The sequence below is a fragment of the Rousettus aegyptiacus genome, unplaced genomic scaffold (assembly GCF_014176215.1).
Source record: "Rousettus aegyptiacus isolate mRouAeg1 unplaced genomic scaffold, mRouAeg1.p scaffold_m13_p_8, whole genome shotgun sequence".
Taxonomy (NCBI): Eukaryota; Metazoa; Chordata; class Mammalia; order Chiroptera; family Pteropodidae; genus Rousettus; species Rousettus aegyptiacus.
Genome location: NW_023416311.1, coordinates 28072518 through 28091576, shown reverse-complemented (window position 1 = coordinate 28091576; position 19059 = coordinate 28072518). Strand labels below are relative to the sequence as shown.

The 19059-nt window shown below is 45.2% G+C and overlaps 1 protein-coding gene across 9 annotated transcripts in view; it reads left to right on the top strand.

Annotated features, from left to right (window-relative positions):
* The window catches only part of CUX1 (cut like homeobox 1), a 342512-nt gene that overhangs the window by 235005 nt on the left and 88448 nt on the right, over positions 1-19059 (top strand). For all 9 annotated transcript variants that reach the window (XM_036226214.1, XM_036226213.1, XM_036226212.1 and 6 more), the window contains exons 9-10: positions 7887-7935; positions 15694-15798. In XM_036226214.1, the coding sequence (XP_036082107.1) occupies positions 7887-7935; positions 15694-15798 (154 nt within the window). The remainder of the gene's footprint in view (positions 1-7886; positions 7936-15693; positions 15799-19059) is intronic.

The following is a 19059-nucleotide window of genomic DNA, read 5'->3' as shown; positions in this document are numbered from 1 at the left end:
TCTCTCGACACAGTTTTATTTTCAACAGGAATAAAAACCACAGTTTCCAGAAGGTTATCCCTAGGGATCAAGCTCTCCCACTGTCCCTCTGCCCAGGCCCTTGATTCGATTGGGGAAGGGTGGGTCCACCCTGGAGTGAAACGTTTGTTGGAAGGATGCCAGACAGCTTCACCTCTGTCCTCTACTCCTGCCAAAGCAGAGGTGGCTTAACCCAGATGGAAAATGAAAGATAGGGCTGGTCATATAGATGAGGATTGTCAAGAAAACCTTGCCCCAAAAGATGCTTTCTTCTCTCCAGTTTGTTCATCGCTCTCTGTTGGGCACAAGGATACAAGGTGAGCCAGGCCAACTGGCCCTGCCCTCCCAGAGGTCTTAGTCACTGGACAAGAGGAATCCTAGCTCTGGGTCTTTATATAATTTTCCCCAAGGAAACTGTTGCCGTCTTTCTCAAAGTCTATGAAAAATAGTAAGAAAAGTAAATTATTTTCTCTCTGCAAAAACAGAGACTCTTTCCTTAAAAGTCATATTTAAATTTGGCAAAATACCCCTACACTTTCTACTCTTTAAAATACCAGCCAATGAATACTCTGTCTAGAGCAGAGTAGACCTCAGGTACATAAATGTTAATTTGCATATTTCCTCAACCAGTATTTAGTGAATGTCTGCTGAGTTCTCTGGGATCATAGCAGTGAATACACAGGTAATTAATATATGAACAAGATACTTTGAGACAGGAGCAATAAATGTGATAAAAAATAAAATGAGTGGACACTAAGGAATGAGACTGCCAGGAGACCTTCCAGAGAATGGCCACTGGAACTGAGACCTGGATGATGACAGCAGCTGTGGGGGACAAGCATGGTGGTTTCAGGGAACAGAGTAGGACTAAAGAAACTGTGAGCATGCTGATTGAGCTGTAGAAGGAAACTCACACGGGATGCATGTTACTAATGAACTGTAAAATAAACACATCTGCAAGAAACAGAATAAACCCCAGCACAATGGCTCTGATGAGGAAGCAGTTTCGTACTTAGGCTTCTTTGTCTGGAAGACTAGATAATTTGACATGTGGGAAGAAAGGCTAGAAGAGGAGCCAGAGTGTTTATGGGAGGTTGTTCTGTAATCAGCTGTTGACCCTCTGCTTCCTGCAGGATCTGGGCCCATGGTGGATATGAGAGGATCCTGACCCAGAAGATACTTTGGGTCTAACTGGGAGGGATAGAGCCAGAAGATGCTCTTAGAATCTACCTAGCCATCTAAGGCAGACTGGATTTGAACACTAACCCCATGGGAGTGCAGTGGGGGGAAAGGACTAGACAAGGCAGAAGAGGCCATAGACCTTGTGAGAGAGGAAGTGTTGAGAAATGCAGGCCGTGGGGGCGGGGTGGCCTAAGGGAGCTCCCCTCGAGTATAGACAGCACAAGGCTTACCTGCCAGGCGACAGCATTTAGACTGTACAGGTGGGATACAAGTTTAGGTTTTCAAAAAGTAATATCAACTCTGTTATAGTTTACTTATAGTTTACTGTCAACAGAGAAGGAAATGCTTCAATAGTGTTTTGTATTACTTTACCTGACAAAAATAAGATGGGGCTGATTTCATATAAATATTTATGAAAAAGTACTAAATAAAATATTAGTAAATAGAATTCAGAAACACATTAAATGTATAATATACCACAACCAAATGGAGGGGCAAATAACTGTCAGTATAATTTACCATTTTAGTGGATCATAGGAGAAAAACCATTTAATTAGCTTCATAAATGTTTAAAAGGTACTTAATGAAATCAATATCCATCTTTTATTTAAAACTCTTAATAAAATAGGAACAGTTGGCTATTTCATTAACAAAATAAAAACATATATATTTAAAGTCCAAAATCAGGAACATGCTTAATGGTGAAACTTTGGATACATCAACACCGGTAGGGATCCCTCTGTCACCCTTGCTGTGAGACGTAGTTCTGGAAGCACAATCAGTGCCGTCATCTAAGAGAAAGAAATAGGCATAAAAGGGGCAGGAAGAGACTAGCCTGTCACTATGTGCAAATGAGGGAATAGGGTACCGTGAAAGCCCGAGAGAGCAACCGCAAAGTGGTCACAGAACTGAACAAGGCACCCACCGCAGCGTGATTTCTTTCTCTGTCTGGAAGGTCGTTCTTCCCTCTGCCCTGCAAACTCATCTTTATCCTCCAGAATGCAGACCCATGTCCTCATGGAGATGACACTTTCCCTCATGTTTGCAAATCCCTTTGTCACTCGCTCTGGTCTGTCACTGTACCGAAATTCCTTGAGTCTCTTCACCTCCCTCCACCCACCACTGAGAAGGCAGTAACAGGGTCCCTGCCACCTTTGTACATTTGATGCTGTTTCCGAGCTCCCAGGACCTGCAGGGTACGACCTGTGTGCTGCTATGAGGCCAGTGAGTGCCGCTGTATGCTGCCACCTCCACCTGGGACATGTTTCCCTGTCAACTGTGGCATGCAGTAGGTGCTCAGTAGGCCTTATTGAACAGACACTGCCCCCCACCCCACCCCACCCCAACCCACACCCATTGGGACAGGCCTAGTGCCTGTTCAAGAAGAGGGCACAGTGCCACCTCCTCTGGGTGAAATTTTGGGACTGCAGACCAGCCTTTCTTCGCAATGAAGTCAGGCTTCTGCACTGTGCCCAGTTCCTCTGTGTGCCTGTTTGGGGGCAGAGGGACGTACCTTTCCTGAGGATCCTCTACTCCCATGAAGGAGATTCCAGACCCATAGCCAAGAAATCTTCCTCAGCGCCTGGCCCTCTGGCCATCTCCTTTTCCTACGTGCTCTTTCTGATACCGGTCCAGTGACCCCCGATTCTGTGTCTCGTCTACTGGCCTGGTATGCAAGTTGTCAGAGACGCGAAATGTGTTCCTGACAGCTGAGGCTGTCAAACACAACATCCGGGTAGAGGAGGAGTTTCACTTTATTAAACATACTAGAGCTTTTTTTTTTTTTTTTTTAATTTTTAAAGCATGGAGGATTAATTTTCAGATATTTCTTCTTTTAATGCTCAGGAGCTTTACAATCTAGTATAGAGACTATTGGCTTTTGACTTGGGTCCAAGAAGACACACTGATCGTTGAAGGCCGCCACAGATGCTTCTTTAACTGCTTCTAGACATAGTTTGTTTTAACAGCTCGTGATGGCAGTATGAGTGTTTGGGTATTGAAATATGCACCAACCTTCACCTGGTGCCATCCCTTAGCACTCAGGAGGCTAGTGAAAAAGTAAATGCAGAGTTTCTAGTGAGGATATAATTTCCTTTCCATTGACCTTAACTGTGTTCTTTTAAGTTCCTCAAAATAATTGTGTGCTAGTGCAGAGAATACCCTGAAATGATCTGTAGGGAACTGATTGAATGAACTACATATTCTAGGCCACGCTGAAATTATCCACTATTTGAAGTTGAAGCAGAGCATAATGCAGTGCAGGTTAATAGATCAGTGAAAGCTGTTTTGTTAGCTCATAAAAAGGTGAGAGAACTAAATTTTTATAATGAATAGTTTTGCTGAGCAAACAATATATGCAGCTATTACAGACTTTGGAAAATAAATGATTTTAGACTAATGTCAAACTCTAGATCCTGATGTGATAGTTGAGCCTTCAAAATGAAAAGAATGAAAAACCTTCGGAATATTGTTGACACTCAGATATGAAAGCACATGCCATTTAATTCATTACTGTACTTTTCAGATAACATTTATGATTGTAGTATTAACCTCTGGGTATTTTCGTATTCCTTAGTGAGGGAAGTTTGTCTGCAAGGCATAATTTTGTTGGGAGGGCTGGGCAGCAGTTTGGAGAGGAGCAAACATGTTCCAAGATGAGACCAGCACAGACAGTCAAGACCCCGCCATCCTGGTCCCGGTCTGCAAGTGCGAGTAGCTGCATGTCACATCTTCAGAAGCCCCGATCACATTTAAATACCTTGCTAGTTGTATCTTTGACCTTTTAGAAAACATGCCCCTTGAAAAAGTGAATCACGAACCAACAGACTTTTAAAATAATAATCTGAATTTTGCCCTGTCCACTGCGTCCCTTATTCTCTTTCTGTGTTGTCTGGTCCGTTCTGTGAATGAGAACTGCAGCCCCTCTGGGTCCTGCTGTCATCAGGACACCTGGTGTTGAATAGCTCTGCCCTTTAACAGCAGAGCTCAGTGTTGTCACTATCATTTGAAAGCTTTGGAAATATGAGAATTGCTTTCGTAATGAAAGGTAAGTGCAGTAGTTGTTATCACATTCAGTATTTTGGTCAGTTTAGCAGTTGCTTAGTAACCAAAGTTAAACCAACTACAAGATGGAAAAACTTGAAATTTGTTTCCAGGGATTGCCTCAGAGTGCCGAGAAGGCACCTTCCTGTTTAATTGTGACTAATTTTTTATAAGTGACTTGAAATCTTTTGGAAATGATGCATTGTTTTCTGAATATTAGGCATACTAATGAGCGTCCAAAACCATTCACTGTCTGAGGAGGCTCTCAAGCCCATGCAGGTTCCCAAAATCTGGTAAGAGGTAGACGCCACTTCCCAGCCACTGGCGGGTCCCAGCCTTGCTGATCCAGCCTCTGGGAACCCCTCTCTTCTCTAGCCTTGGCTTGTATCTGACCCAGTACTGGCTTCTTGGCCAATTGCAAGACCAGGCAAGGATTGAGAAGTGAATCAAAACAGGCAAGAGTGGGCTGGTGGCTCCCAGGCAGCCACACCTCTACCCCTTATCTCCAGACCCCCAGGACTGTGGGGACTCCCAGAGAATTAAAGGTGAAGCTCTGGCCAGAGGATCCTTCCTGGTGGTGGAATTATCACTGACTCCTCTGGGTCATGGGGTCATCCCCTTCCCTCTCTTTCCTTCCTTCACTTAACAAAATCCATTGAACACCTGCTGTGTCTTTCTTCTTCAGTTCATCCTGAGAGACAGAGCAGGTCCTGCCTCTGTTCTCTCCCCATAAACACTTCCAAAGAGAGTAGCTAGTCCCTCCAAAAACAGTTAGGCCCCAGAAGAAAAATTCTCTCTGAAAGACAGACCCCCAGACCCAACAATGTATGTGATCTGATGTAAAACAGATGAGCCTTGGGTACAAAACAAGCATGAGACATATACTGGAGGAAACAAGGGAAGATAGCAACATAAAGCAAAAACAAGGAATAATTTAAAAACAAATGACATAGAAATAGGTATAAAGAACAATAACTAAATTAAAGAACAAAAGAGAAAAGATAAATTACGGGATGAGTACAACCACAGTTGGGTATTAAAGAACCGTCAGAAGGCAGCAAGAAAGGATAAAGAAAGGCTGAATGAAGGACGGAAGATGTGCCAACAATATCCAGATGATAGTCGTCCTAAACAGAGCAGAAGAAATATTTGATCAATGAGGATAAATTAACCAGAATTATAGAAAGATAAAAGGGCTTGTCAAGGACCCAACAGGAGAGATAAGGAAACCCTCACCAAGGCAGGTGCTCAGGATCTCTGCTCACTCAGCCAGGCCATTCCCCATCCAGCTGCCAGGTTCTGCAGCCAACTCTCATGATCTGTCCAAGAGAGAAGTGAGATGTTGCCTATAAATCTTGTTTCGGATATTCAGCAGCTAAACATTTCCGTCCTTCTCTTGTAAATATGCAGCAATGGCAAGATATGCAGGACCCAAATCTACATGTGCCTGTCCCAGAGCCCCTGCCCAGGGCCAGAAAACTTGTAGGTGTCAAAAAACATTCATGGAACAAGCAAGTAAATGAGTGAATGATGCAAGTATCTGGGGAAGTTTGCCATGTCTATCTAGATTTTGTAGATACATGAGTAACTGATTAAAATTCGAAACTTTAAAAGCTGTGATTTGCTTTAAGAAAAGTTTGTTCACTTTCTGTTTCATCTTCTATCCAATGAAGTTTGCACTTCATCAGGTTGTCAAAGTAGCAGCTTTCTGTACTGACTGTCAGGTATCCTTTTCTGTCATGTTTCAGACCCTTAACACCTTTAATGATTTTTTACCCTTTGTCGTCATTAGACTGTCTTTCTTTGATGCGGCAGGTTTTTCTATGAGATCTTGGAGGTTTCCATTTCAGATGATGCGGTGAGATGCTGTAATTTAAGCCTCCCCTGGTCCACCCCCTCACACCTAGCATTTCACCGTAGAGGCCCAGTTGGGGTGTTTGTCTCCAAGAGACACTGCCTTCTTCATGAAGTTATCCTAAAAATAGCTTCCTTTAACTAGGCCAATTTATGATTTGTTTCAGACTTTTCTCAGACCAATCTGAAAGCAGGATACTATTTCAAACAGATACAATGAGCCTTGAACCTGATCAGAAGGCATCTGTTACCCCATTCTGGCTGCTGGGAGTTGATGAGATTGCCTCAAATCTCAGTGTGCAGTCAAAGGCTAAAAAGCCTGAGGAACAGCAAATGGCAAAAACCAACCAGCCAGGGCCTGAATATAGTTTGCCCAACTCTTAGTATTAAGGGTGGATGGTTTACACCAGGGAAGCCGGTTTCAGGGACAGAAGAACTCTCCAGTTGGGCCTGTCTAGGTGCCCCAGGCTGTCCCAGAGAACAGACTGACCCCTGGCAGGACAGGCTTCATTCAGAACTCTGGGCTCCAGCTCGATGCCAGGTCCTGTGCAAGCAACAGGAATGAAGGCAAAGAAGACACACAGACAAGAAGGGGGAAGAGGAGTGGCTGGCCTGTGCTATTCCCTGAGGCTGAGCCACTGGGAGGATTTGGGAAGGGCGGAGGGTGGGGGAAGGAAGTAGGAGATGAGGTTCCCAAGAATGAAGGGTGATCTAGGCAGACAACAAAAGGTCGAGGCTCTTTAGAGGCCCACAAGTGGTAGGAGTTGTCAGAACTCCGGGCCATGGGGATGGATGGTGGGGCCAAGGCGGGAGGTGGCAGGAGCCTCCCTGTTGAAGGGGCCAGGTATACAGCATGAAGGGGTGGGACCAAGTCCTATAGGCAGCAGAGAGATCTCAGGTCCACGCAGAGAGTGGAATCAGGATACCCTACCCTAGCAGGAGTGGGCCCTGAGCCCCACTGTGGATCTGTGCCTGTAACAGTCCATTTCATTTTCCAAAGCATGCTAAACCTTTCTCAGCTCCGGACAGTCTGGGCCTTGGGCCTCCTGACAGGGGCCATCATCAGGACCTGTCTGTGGAAGTTGGGGCAGTGCCTTGTCCAGGTGTTCAGTTCTAACCTTTCATAGACTTTTGAAATTAACCATACTCTTCTTAATAGGATTCTCAGTATTCTCTCTCACAATGGTATATGTTGGAGCCATGTGGTCACCTTCAAATTACTCAAGGAAGTGCTTTCAAAACAAAATAAGAGAGGGACAGAAAGCACCTGGAAACTCCCTGTGTGTGAGCAGGCCAGGTGATGATAGTAAACTCAGGTGGTTTGTAGACAGACTAGAGAGTCCCCCACTCTGCATTCCCATCCTCCCCTCCACCTTCTCATGGTTCTCTCATTCCCAGCAAACTTCTACTCAACCCAGTTCACATGTCACCTCCTCTGAAGACTTCTCAGATTCCCTCCCTCAAGGAGAATTCATCTCTCCGGCCTTTGTTTTTCGAGAATACTCTGCTTTATTCATTTCTCTTGACACTATATTTTATCTTTTTATGGCTCTCTCTTCCTGACTAGATTGGGAGCCCCTCAAGGGCAAGCTGGCCCTCCCCAACTCCCATGCAAGGCCACCTTCTGATGGACAGCACTGCCCCCTCACAAGTCTGTGTGGCCTCTCTCTCCCCTGACACTGGACAGTAGGGCCTCTGTGCCTTTGGGTTCTTCTGAGTTCAGAACCGTGGGCGTCCCCCTGAGCCTGCCTTGCTGCTGACTAATGTGCTGTCTCCCTCTCACCTCCTAGGGCCGATGAAATTGAAATGATCATGACGGACCTTGAAAGAGCAAACCAGGTAGGATGTTTAATGGCTTAAGGCATGAAATCGCAATATTATAGCCATTTCTGTTGTCTTAGAAGATGCTTTTCTCTAAATTAGAAGGCCAATTATTCTTGTATTTTTTTTTTACATACAACTATCAATGTTGACACTTTTCCTGATGTCATGAGAAATACACAAAAACTCACAAATTATTTCTTTGGTAAAGTAATTTATGTGGGCCCAGCATCTCAGACATCCCTGGTAAATGTCCACTACGAAGTGACTACTTCATGTTCTTTTTCTTAATCCATCTCAAATATCTGCCTCTGTTCGCATGGCAGCCATTATGCTATAGAGTTTATACCAATGGTTTATACTGTAGAGAAGTCTTTATCACTCCCTTCCACTGGGTTGAAGCGACTCGTATGGAAGGGCTTCTAGCTGACAGCCCCCTCTTGTCTTGTACTTAGCTGGCACAGAAGACTTGCGGGAAGTACCCAACACAATGTCCAGCACAAAATCGGCACACAATATTGGGTGTCTCTAAATACTCAGCTGCCTGGAAAATTTTGCCACCCTGCAGAAGAACTCCTTTCTTCACCACAGCCCACAATAAAACATTTTGCTTCAGCAAATGGCTCTGCTGCTTTGGAAGGAAAGAGGTCTCCACATTTATTTTATTTGTGAGGAGAAGCAGCCAAAGCTATAATATTTCTCAGCCCCAGAAGGCCACAGGCTATGGGCTCCCCCGACTAAGTTTTACCGCTGGGTAGCCACAGGCATAGGAAAGTTTAATGGTGTGCCTCAGTGGTCCAGGCAAGCACAGCCTCCTGCAGGATGAAAGTCCCTCCTGCGTCTGTGGTCTCTGCTTCTCACCTTGCGAGGCACCTGCCACAGGGCATCTGTCCCCAGCTGGTATTGCTTACCCAGGCACTGGCAAATGCCCAGGAAAGAATATCCTTGTCTGTTTTTTGGCCAGTAAAATCATCCGAAATCTGATTGAAATGTGAAAGTCAGTTTATGCATAAGAATGATCTTTCGGGGAAATGTGGATTTCTTTTTTCTTTAAGGAAAACTTTGTGGGTTCTGTGTTGGATACCCAGACTCACCACTGAGGATCCTGGGCCTGGTCCGTAGCAGGTGCTCAGTAGAGATCCATGGAATGAAGCACTTAAAATAGTATCATTACGTATTAGTTATCCTGGTAATAGGAAAAGCTGCCGATTCTTGAGTAACTTATTTTGTGCCTGGCTCTATTCTAAGCACTTCGCATGAGCGGAGTCACTTAAACCACACCACAGCCCACTGAGATCAGTGCTGTTATGATTCCCACTTTACAGATGAGGACACTGAGGTCTGTGGCTAGTGAGTTGCAGAGTCATGTCTGGAGCCCATGCTCTTCACCAGCACACTGGGGAGGAGGCTGCAGAACAGGGGCCCCTTTGCCTTTCTTTCACACTGTCTCATTTCCCAAGTGCACCTGTCCACAAAGCTCCTTGCTGTAAAGCACTGCTGCTGCTTCGCCTCACAGAGGTGCTTAAGCATTTATTTGCCTTTACTTGCCATACTTGCTAAATTAATTTACCTCAGTCCCTTTGTTTTTACTCAGCACTGTTCAACTTTGTAGAGACCTTAATTCGGAAGTAGTTACTAGAAGGAGTTAACCTCTGTCACACAACTGCCATTTGCATTTCTCAAATTTTCACCCATTCACCCTCTCTCCGGCCAATCACTGGGGTGCTGCCTCCCCTTTTGATGGCACTTTGGCAGAGTCGGTGCACTTCTCAAAGGGCTGAAGGTCACTCGGGTTTTTCTCAGTCCTAGGAAACACCAGGCAGGACCAAAGAGAAAGGTGCCACCTCCACAGCAACACTTGATTCAGGTCCCAACTTGGTGCTCCCTGCCCGTGCGGCCTTAGACAAGTCTCTTCACCACTTACATTTCTTTTTGAAAAAAGAAAAGAAAAAAATGAGCTTCAAGGACATGATGCTAAGGGAAATAAGCCAGTCACAAAAAGACAAACACTGTGTGGTTCCACCTGTATAAGGTTCTTAGAACAGTCAAAGTCAAAGAGACAGAGAGGAGGATGTTGGTTACCAGGGGCTGGGTGAAGGGGTGGGGAGTTGTTTAATGGGGACAGAGTTTCAGTTTGTGGAGATGGAAATGTTTGTGGAGATTGATTGTACACAGTGTAAATGTGCTTAACACTCACTAGTGAACTGTATGCTTAAAAATGGTTAAGATGTTATATTTTGTGTTACTAATGTATTTTACCATAATTTAAAAAAATTTTTTTTTAGTTCTTTTAGGGAAAAGGGAAGGTGGGAATGATAACTAGTATTTCTTTACAAGATTGTTTTGAGGATTAGATGTAAATGCCTGGGTGAGAAGTAGATGCTTACATAAATATTCATTCTATAGTTGCTGAAGAAGCACAGATTTCATAGAAGTATGAAGTCTTGCCCTACAGAAATGGTGGGGGTGGGGAGGAGCACAGGAAAGCTCTAACCAACAACTCAGGGTGAGTGACTAACTGAATGTGGCTGCCAAAAGAAATGAATGGAGTCTCGGGCTGCATTAATAGGAACAGTTTTTAGAATGAAGGAGGTGGTGATTCTGCACCATTTGCAACAATTAGTCCATCTCCAGGGTATTAGAATCTATCCTGGTAACCACACTGTAAGGAAAGCGGGTACTTGGAGTACATTCAGAGTCTTCTCCATGGCCAAGACAGGGGAGGGACCCTAACATAAAAGATGCACAAAAGAAGGTTTAAGGACATTCCTAATCTTTGGGGAGCAGGGGAAGAAGACAGTGGGACTTGACACCAAGTACCAGAGGAATAATTTCAGGAACATGTGATGTTAAAAGATTACAAAGGGGAAGATCTAAGGTGGGGACATCGTGAGTTCTGTCCTTGTAGCTCCCTAGCTCTGGTCAGGGGAAGGGGTCGGGTTTTTTCATGGCTGAGCTTGGAGTCTGGCAACAGGGAAGTTCACTCTCAGTTCTGGCTTTCTAGAGGTGCCTAAAGCTGCCACTGAAGGCAGTGATCTCCTTGTCACCAGAGCAGTGCAGGCAGATGCAGGCCAACCCTCACTTGAGAGTATGAGATGGGATCAGACACAGAGTGAACAGAAATAGAGATCGAACTAGATAACTGAATGGATTGACAAGGACGACTCAACAGGGAGAAAAACTCTCTAAGCAGACGTGGTGAAGATGGCATGGTGAGCTCTGGTTGGGTTCTCCAGGCCTTTCTGTAAAGCCAGAAGCAGGAGGTGCAAGGAGGGAGAGTAGGCCCATGGGAAGGAATCCATCCAGGTGTGTGGAGGGCCTCCTCCCGAGAATAGTGAAGAATCACAGGTGAGAGTAATATCAGATTTGAGATCTGGGAGGATCACTCGGGCTAAGCATTGGAGAACAGATGGGAGTAGAAAGACCAGAAGCCAGGGGAACAATAAGAAGCTATTGTAGTAGATCAAGGCAAAGATGACATGGCCTGAAATGAGGCCGTCCCGGTAGAAATGAGGCAGAGGTGGGCTATGCCAGAGGATAGTACAGGGAGGCGCACACCAGTGCAGGCACAGCCAGGCATCTAGTTCAGCTGCCTTTCCCATCAGGGCAAATCCCCAGGAGGAACAATTTACTAGTTCATTGTCATATAACATTATTTTTTCACTAGGTTTATAATCAAAATGTTCTCCCGAGACGCGAAGCTCTATTTGATTGCTAAAACATTTGTTTCTATTGTGGAGAAGTGGAAGAGTCATCTGCAACCTACTGTCTATTAGGTCCGGGTCTCATTTACACCTGTTTGTTAAACTTCGAGGCAGTTGCATTAATACTCATTTTCTGAATTGACGGTAGAGGTTCAGAACTTTTGAGACTTCATGGGAAATAAGAAACCACAACTGTGCACTCTACAACCACATGAAACTCGTTCTGTGGGCTTCATAACTCCATCAGCTTCTCTGGCTTCACCATCACCTGCCCCTCCTTCAGAGCAGTGCTGATTTGAGTTGCCAGAGCACAAAGCCACAGCAGGGGCAGGAGGAAGTCCTTTCAGTGAGTGGTCCTCCTGTAACAGCCTGATTCTTGAGGAGGAAACTGTCCTAACAGAAGATCCTTCAGGTTGAGGTTAAGCTGGAAACCACAGCTTAACTTCGCCAAGGAGGAGCTAAGTGTAGAGAAAGATGCAAAGAGTAAAAAGAACTCAGCAAGGCGTGGCATTTTCTTTGACCAAGATTTCTGTGTTCTCATAGGGAAGAATGGCAGGATTTGAATCCCACATCTCCATTTTCCACCCGTGAGCAAATCCCCAGTCTTCCAGTACCTGTTTCCCCATGTATAGAATGAGGGCAATAATTCACACCTCTGAGAGAGCCCACATTCACCAAACACTCTTTCATCCAGCAAATATTTTGAGCACCTGTTGCAAGCACGCCCTTTGGAGGTATAGCCCATCCATGTGGGCACCTTGTAGGTGCTAAGGAGGTGCAGCTTTCACCCGGACTCTGCAACTAAGCAAGCCATGTCTGTGCCTCTTGTCACTCCTCGGGTCTCCTGGGAACCTTGGTTTTTCCACATAATAAATTGGGCTCTCGGCCCAGGTCCAACAGGCCAATGAGCCCTAGAGAGAGCCCATATGGCCACCCCTGTGGCAGGAGGAGGAAAGAAAATTTGCTCTTCGGTTTTTCTGAAATTGTGACTCAGGCTGTGACAGGCAACGTTTACATGGGTGGCCTTGGTATAGTTCCTGCTTTCATCCTGGCCGACCTGAGAAAGAAATCTAAACCAGTATGTGCCAAGTCCCCAGAAACACAGGCAGCAGGTCTGAATGGGGGCTTTGGTTGCCAACACAAGGCCAGTTTGGGACACATGGCAATAAACTTCTTGGTAGAGCTTTCTGACCTCCCTGCTACAGAACCACTGAGATGGAGTCACCTCAGGGCTCTAGCTTCTTTAATTTCCCTGCGCTTCCAGCATTTACTCTCACTTCTTAGAAAAGTTCAGAAAGTAAGCAGCAGCTAGCAAGAGAAATCTACCAGGAGAGCAGCTCAGGCTTGGCAGGGTGCTATTCTCATAATCTGGTGGCGGCTGAATCATACCTTGGGCTGCCACCAGCTGCCTTCTGAAGCTCTGGCCTTAGTCCCCAGGCTCTGCCTCTGAAGGGACAGAGGAGGTGGGTGGGATCCCATCAGTGGAAACAAAATAGAGTGTCTCATAGCAGCCACATCTCTCTGTCTGGGGTTTCAGATCAGAACACAGCACCAAAGCTTTCCACCTTCAGTCACTGATTTCAGTTCTAGAAACATGATGTTATCTGATTAGACTGTGGTCATCAGGAAGATGGCAGACCCTGGAAACAAGTGACACCATGGCGCTGACCCAGAACAGCACCCCTTTCTTTCTGCCTCACTACTAAAGATGGGGCTAAATTTACAACTAAAGAATCTCCCTCTTTCAGCTATACTCAGGCCTGTTTTTATTTTTAATTGTTCAGCTTTGCCCGTGTTTGGATGCTTCCATCATCTACATATAATTCCACCTCAACTCTTTGTATATACTCAAGGTATAAATCCTAAACAAATAATATAAATCCTAAGCAATCAAAAAGTTGCACTAGAGTAACCAAGTCAAGCCAAAATGTGATAAAAGGCTGTGACCACCATAGGTAGGCCACAGAGCTACTCTGTACATGAATTTGGAGACTGAATAAAGTACAGAAGCTTTAGAGAAATTAGGCAAACTGAGGATGAGCTAGGTCCCTTATTCTGTGAGCCATTAGCATTTGATGAGACGGCACTCTGCTCTGAGCGGCTAAATGCCCTCAGCATGTTCCTCTCCTGGTCGTGAACCCACTGCCTAGGGCTGCCTGGGCCCTGGTGGTTCCAAGAGCACTTCAGAGTCAGTGTTGCCAGGTGGGGCAGGCGGCGATGCTGCTCCTTGGCTGCTACCAGAACAGCTTCTCCACCAGGCTAAGAAACATTTTTCCTAGTCAAAGAGACTAGAACTATGTCAAAATGTACCTTATTCCTGGCAGAGTCATGGAGATGTTATGCCTGAGGGTTTGGCTGACTAGAAAGCAAAGAGTAAACTTACTCTTTAGTAATATGGCATTTATCGGAAAAACGTGGAGTGGCACATCTGAAAATAAACTGGGGAAATTTTTTTTCACTCAAGAGTAGACTTTCCTGCAGTTGGCATGAATTAGAAATCACCCCTGCCATCTTCGCCATGCAGGTCACATTGCTGCCTTTCCTGATGGGTTTAGAGCAAAGAAGGTAGGAGTTGGCTGCTCGAGTACAGACAGGCTTGGCCAGGAGCCTGTGAATCTGATTGAGTGCAATTCCAAGAGCTCCCAGAGAAGCAGGGCAGGTGGCCACCAGCACCAACCTAGGCAGAAGTAACTGTTTTTAGAAATACCCTAAATTGTCTGTATGTGGAACAGATAGAGTCACACTGCCATCACATGATCACTTAAAGCTACCAAATTCATTCTTCATGCAACTGGATTGATCAGCAAGTACTGAGGCAGACTAACTTCTTGTTCCTCTTTTTCAGTCTTTCTTAGCAATTAGTAGACACATGACGTCACACCACAAAATGAGAAAACACGAAATAGCCCTGCTCAGCTAGGCTTTTCTCATTAATCTTTTCTATTAACAGAATGGAAGTCTGGTAGAATAAGCACAATACTTCTCAGTCCGCATGCCCAATGTCAATTAGCTACCGTTTCTTACCCATCTTAGAGTTTTGTCTCAATTATGGTTATAAAATCAGGACAAGCCCATTAATACAGCACTTCTGAATGAGCTCTGTGTACAGTGCACTTTTGCAGATGTTAATCCTTGCAAGGTCCCTGAGAGGGAGGCGGTGTTTCCATTTTAGAGATGGGTAGGCGGAAGTTTAGTGAGCTTAGATAACTTCCCCTTCCCCTGGTCCGTCTGTCCCCAAATGCCTAACTCCTGCCCGCTGCACCACAGTGCCCTCTCGGGTGGCAGGCACTGACTGGAATGACCTATTCTCACCGTCCAGTGGGAAATCCTGATTTGCTATCCAGTGGTATTGGTTTCCCTGGCCAGGAATTACATGTAGGCGATGGAAGTGTCTGCCCATTCCTCTCTGGGCCTCTGTCCTGCAGTCACCCTCATTCCTCTCCACACCCCAGTGGGCCTGGGCTGCTCTCCCGTCTCTGGCCCCAGATCGGCCTGCTGGCTGGAAAGCCAGCATCAGCATTAGAAAACTTTGTCGGGTGAAGGGTTAACTATGTTAAAATAAGCCTGGCCTTCACAAAAGAATTGGCATTTACACCCTGTACATTTATGGAAATACTTGCCGAAGGAAAACAACCACAACATTGTGCATGTTTTTAGGAAGAGAATAGCCAGTGTCTTTAATTCACTGTTTACCCGTGAGAATTACTCCCAGGAGTAATCCTGCAATAAAATCTTCTTGGTCTATGAGAATAGAAAGAAATTGAATCAAAAGACTCTATTTCCACTTGTATTTATTCAGTCTGGGAAATTCAGTGGGCCGGAGCATTACTATCAGCAGGGGATTCCTTGCTCCTAGCGTTAAATTACTGTCATAATCGCTCAATTATTTCTTCCTTGTACTGTTTAAAATAAAAATCCATCACATTCTATGTTTTTTTCTAGCATTTATTAGGTTGAGTGTTTAGGAAAATCAATTATAGTCAGTCAGGCATGAATTGATGAATGTTCTTGTAATAATTGTCAGTTGTTAAACTGAATGTACTTTCTCTCCTCACCCTTTCATTTCCTTCAGAGGGCAGAGGTGGCTCAGAGAGAGGCAGAGACCTTAAGGGAGCAGCTCTCGTCAGCCAACCACTCTCTCCAGCTGGCTTCGCAGATCCAGAAGGCGCCGGATGTGGTGGGTAGCTCATCCCTGTGTGGACTCTGTCCGCCTGGCATCTGTGCCTCTATGTTACAGCTGCTTTCTTCTTTTGCTTTTAAACATCCCTTTTTGGAATAACATCGTAAGCAGTTACTGCTGACTTGGTAGGCAATACTTTTAACAATTTTGGGTTGGAACTTGTTAGAGTCAAAGGAAGAGTTTGCTGATTATGCATCGATGCTCTGTGGTCAACATGATGCCCACCCAGTGTGGTGGTAGAGACAAGTCCCATCACCAAAGCAAGTGTATTCAGGGCTAGGCTTGTGTGGTGGCACCTAGTGGATAGGTAGAGATCTGAAACTGGAGCTGTGCCAGAATTATGCAAGAAAATTGGAGATTTAGTCTCCCCTGAATGTTTCCTTCCAGAGTGAGAAAGAGTTGGTGATGAGGTGGGAGGGCCAAAGTGGTATTAACACAACAACCTGCTCTGAGTCTGTGTAATCGCTGGAATCTCACCTGAAGTGTGGGCATTCAGGAGGAGCGAGGCACACATCCCAGTCTTTTTGCCTCTTGAGTTTTTTCTCAGATTAATAAAAATTGCTCTTAGCTGGAACTTCCCCAGCTTGATCAAGGCAGCTGTGAACTATTGGTTTCTGGACTCTTTCCTGTGCAGTGATGTGGAACAGCATGTAGTTAAGACATACCCCTGGGCTCAGACCCCAGCTCTGCAATTTTCAGCTATGTGACTTTGGGCAAGTGGCTTAGCCTTTCCTAAGTCTCAGTTTCATCATCCGTAAAATGGGTTTTTACAAGGGTTCAGAAATGATGAGTAAAACCTGACAAATAATAAGTCCTCAGGAGACCTTAGCAGTTCCTTTTTGTGGTTGGCATCATTATTTCTTATCCAGGAGCCCCAGTTTTGAAGCTAAGCTTTGTCACCAGTTCACTTACACACCTCAGGTAGTTAAACTTACTAGACCTCAGTCTAATGTGTGGAGTAAGTGATCCAGAGGTCCCTTCAGCTCTGACAGCCTGTTCTGAGAAGACTATAATTGGACGTGTCCTTTTACTTAACAGAGAATTATAGAGCCCTTGCTGTGTGCCAGGACCCACAGCAGACACTGGGAGAGCAAGGAGGAACAAGCCAGGCCCTTCTCAGCACACTCGAGTCAGGGAAACTTGGTGTTGTAATAAATGCATTGTGAGTTTGACATGTGTCAGTTTAACAGAGCTGTTCCACCTAACCTATGAAGTGAGGCACTGTTATTTTTTATCTGTAGATGAAGAAATGGGAGCTTCGTGAATGTGAACCTCTTGCCCCAGAGCGCCTGGCCCCAGAGGCCAAGCCAGGTTTCAGTGACGGCGCTCTGCCGCCTCAGACCAGGGCTTGTAAACTATTGCTCAGGAATGACTCTGAAGCAGAGTTTTAGTGTTTGCGGGGGGGAGGGGGGGGCATTTGAGAATGGATTTTTGTTTTCTTTCTTCAAAGTAACGTTAAACATGATTTAAGTGTCTCGAGATACAGAGGAAAGTTTTCCATTTAAGGAACCATCACGCCCTTTGTACTTCATGGACTTTGGTTTCAATTTTACCTAAAATGTCCTGTGGCTCTGTCACCGTGCCCTCATCAAGTTTACCTGGCCTGGACCCAGCACCATAGTGGCAGGAAGCCCCCAAGGACGAAGTCAGTATGGCTTCTTCCAGCCTCTGTGGTCATTCCTGGTCCTCTAGAGAAAGCCATTCATCCTAATGTGCCTACGCAGGGCTCCTGAGCCTAAATGCTTTGATTGAAAGGATTTCTGGCAGCATCCTGGACTGTAGCAACCAAAACATTTCAGAAAGAAATGAATGTTTTTGTAGGTAAATAAGTTGTGGATGCTAGGGGTGATTAAACTCCTCATCATCAGCTAAGTGCACTGTTTACATGGCATGGGTTCAGTCTCCTGGGAGTGGCCCTGCCAGGGCTCCCTCAAGTGTGCATTCCCACACAGTCGGTCAACGCCAGCCAGCCAGGGAGTAAGCACAGGAAACTAGGCCAGCGGGAAAATGTCTGTTGGGCTTGGCTGACGGAACTCGGCAGAGAAACAGTAGAGTCCATAGACCCAGCAAAGGCCAAAACCGACCTTTTTGGGTGTCTTGCTGGAATTGCCAGTTTTGGAAGGTGAGCCTCCACTCAGAGAGTGTCTGCTCTGCGTTAGGGGCCCTGCTGGGGCTTTCCGTGGTTACTTCATTTCTGTTTCATGACACCATGGTCATTAGAGGCAGGTTTGATTATCCTTATTTTACACGGAAGGGAACTGAGACTCAGAGGAGTTAGGTAATTCGCCCAAAGTCACACAGCTAGAAAATGGTCAAGATAGCATTTAATCCTAAATGTGTCCTCCAAAATCCACTCCTTTCCCCATATCCAGCTATCACAACTTCATGTGCATTAAATGGGACAGGACATATAAGGGTCCTTTGTCAGGTATTTACAAATATTATTAGTTCAGGCCTCTATCATACCAGGCTATATCCTTGAACCTAAACACACCGTAATATTAGAAAATACACCTATCTCACAGGTGAATCTATTGGATGCATAAACTGAATAGATTTTGCCTACTTTGGCCACTTAGTGTTGTCAGAAATAGAGGTCACAATGAGAGAGAGAAGTGAAGCTCCTTCCATTCCCTCATCTTTCCCCTGCTGGAGTAAGTAAAAGTAAGATTAGCCTTGACTCAAATTATCTGTCTCATGGGCTGGGGGCCTAGGTACACCATCATTTCACAATGAATTTTTACTTATATTGAGTAGCACTTCTGCATCTCATTCATGTTAAATATGAAAATGGCTACAGGCTAAAAGATCATTATCTACCTTATTTTAGCCTCGATGTTCTAGACTCAGTAGGAGGACTCACAAGAGTTACACAACTTGTGATATTTCGTGCAAGCAGGTTGGAAGAGAGGCGGGGCGAATGGGTTCAAAGGGACAAAGTTTAATGAGCTACTACCTCAGTAACTTGTTTTTATGTTCATTTCTCCCTTTGGAAAAACACTCCCGCCACTATCATCATCTTAAGCCTTTTTTTTTTTTTTTTTTTTTACAATGTTTTTAGACCTTAGAAAGTATTCCCACGTGTTCTGTCCTGGCTCCTGAGTCATAAGAGCCCCCATCCCTGAGACCCTGACCTCATGAAGAATATAGGATACCCTTATAGACCCTGGAAGCCTGAAGTTGTGAGACAGACTCTCAGGACCTCATTCCAATGCCCACAGGGACTTGTCAAACCTGAGAAAGCTAGTCCTTTCAGAG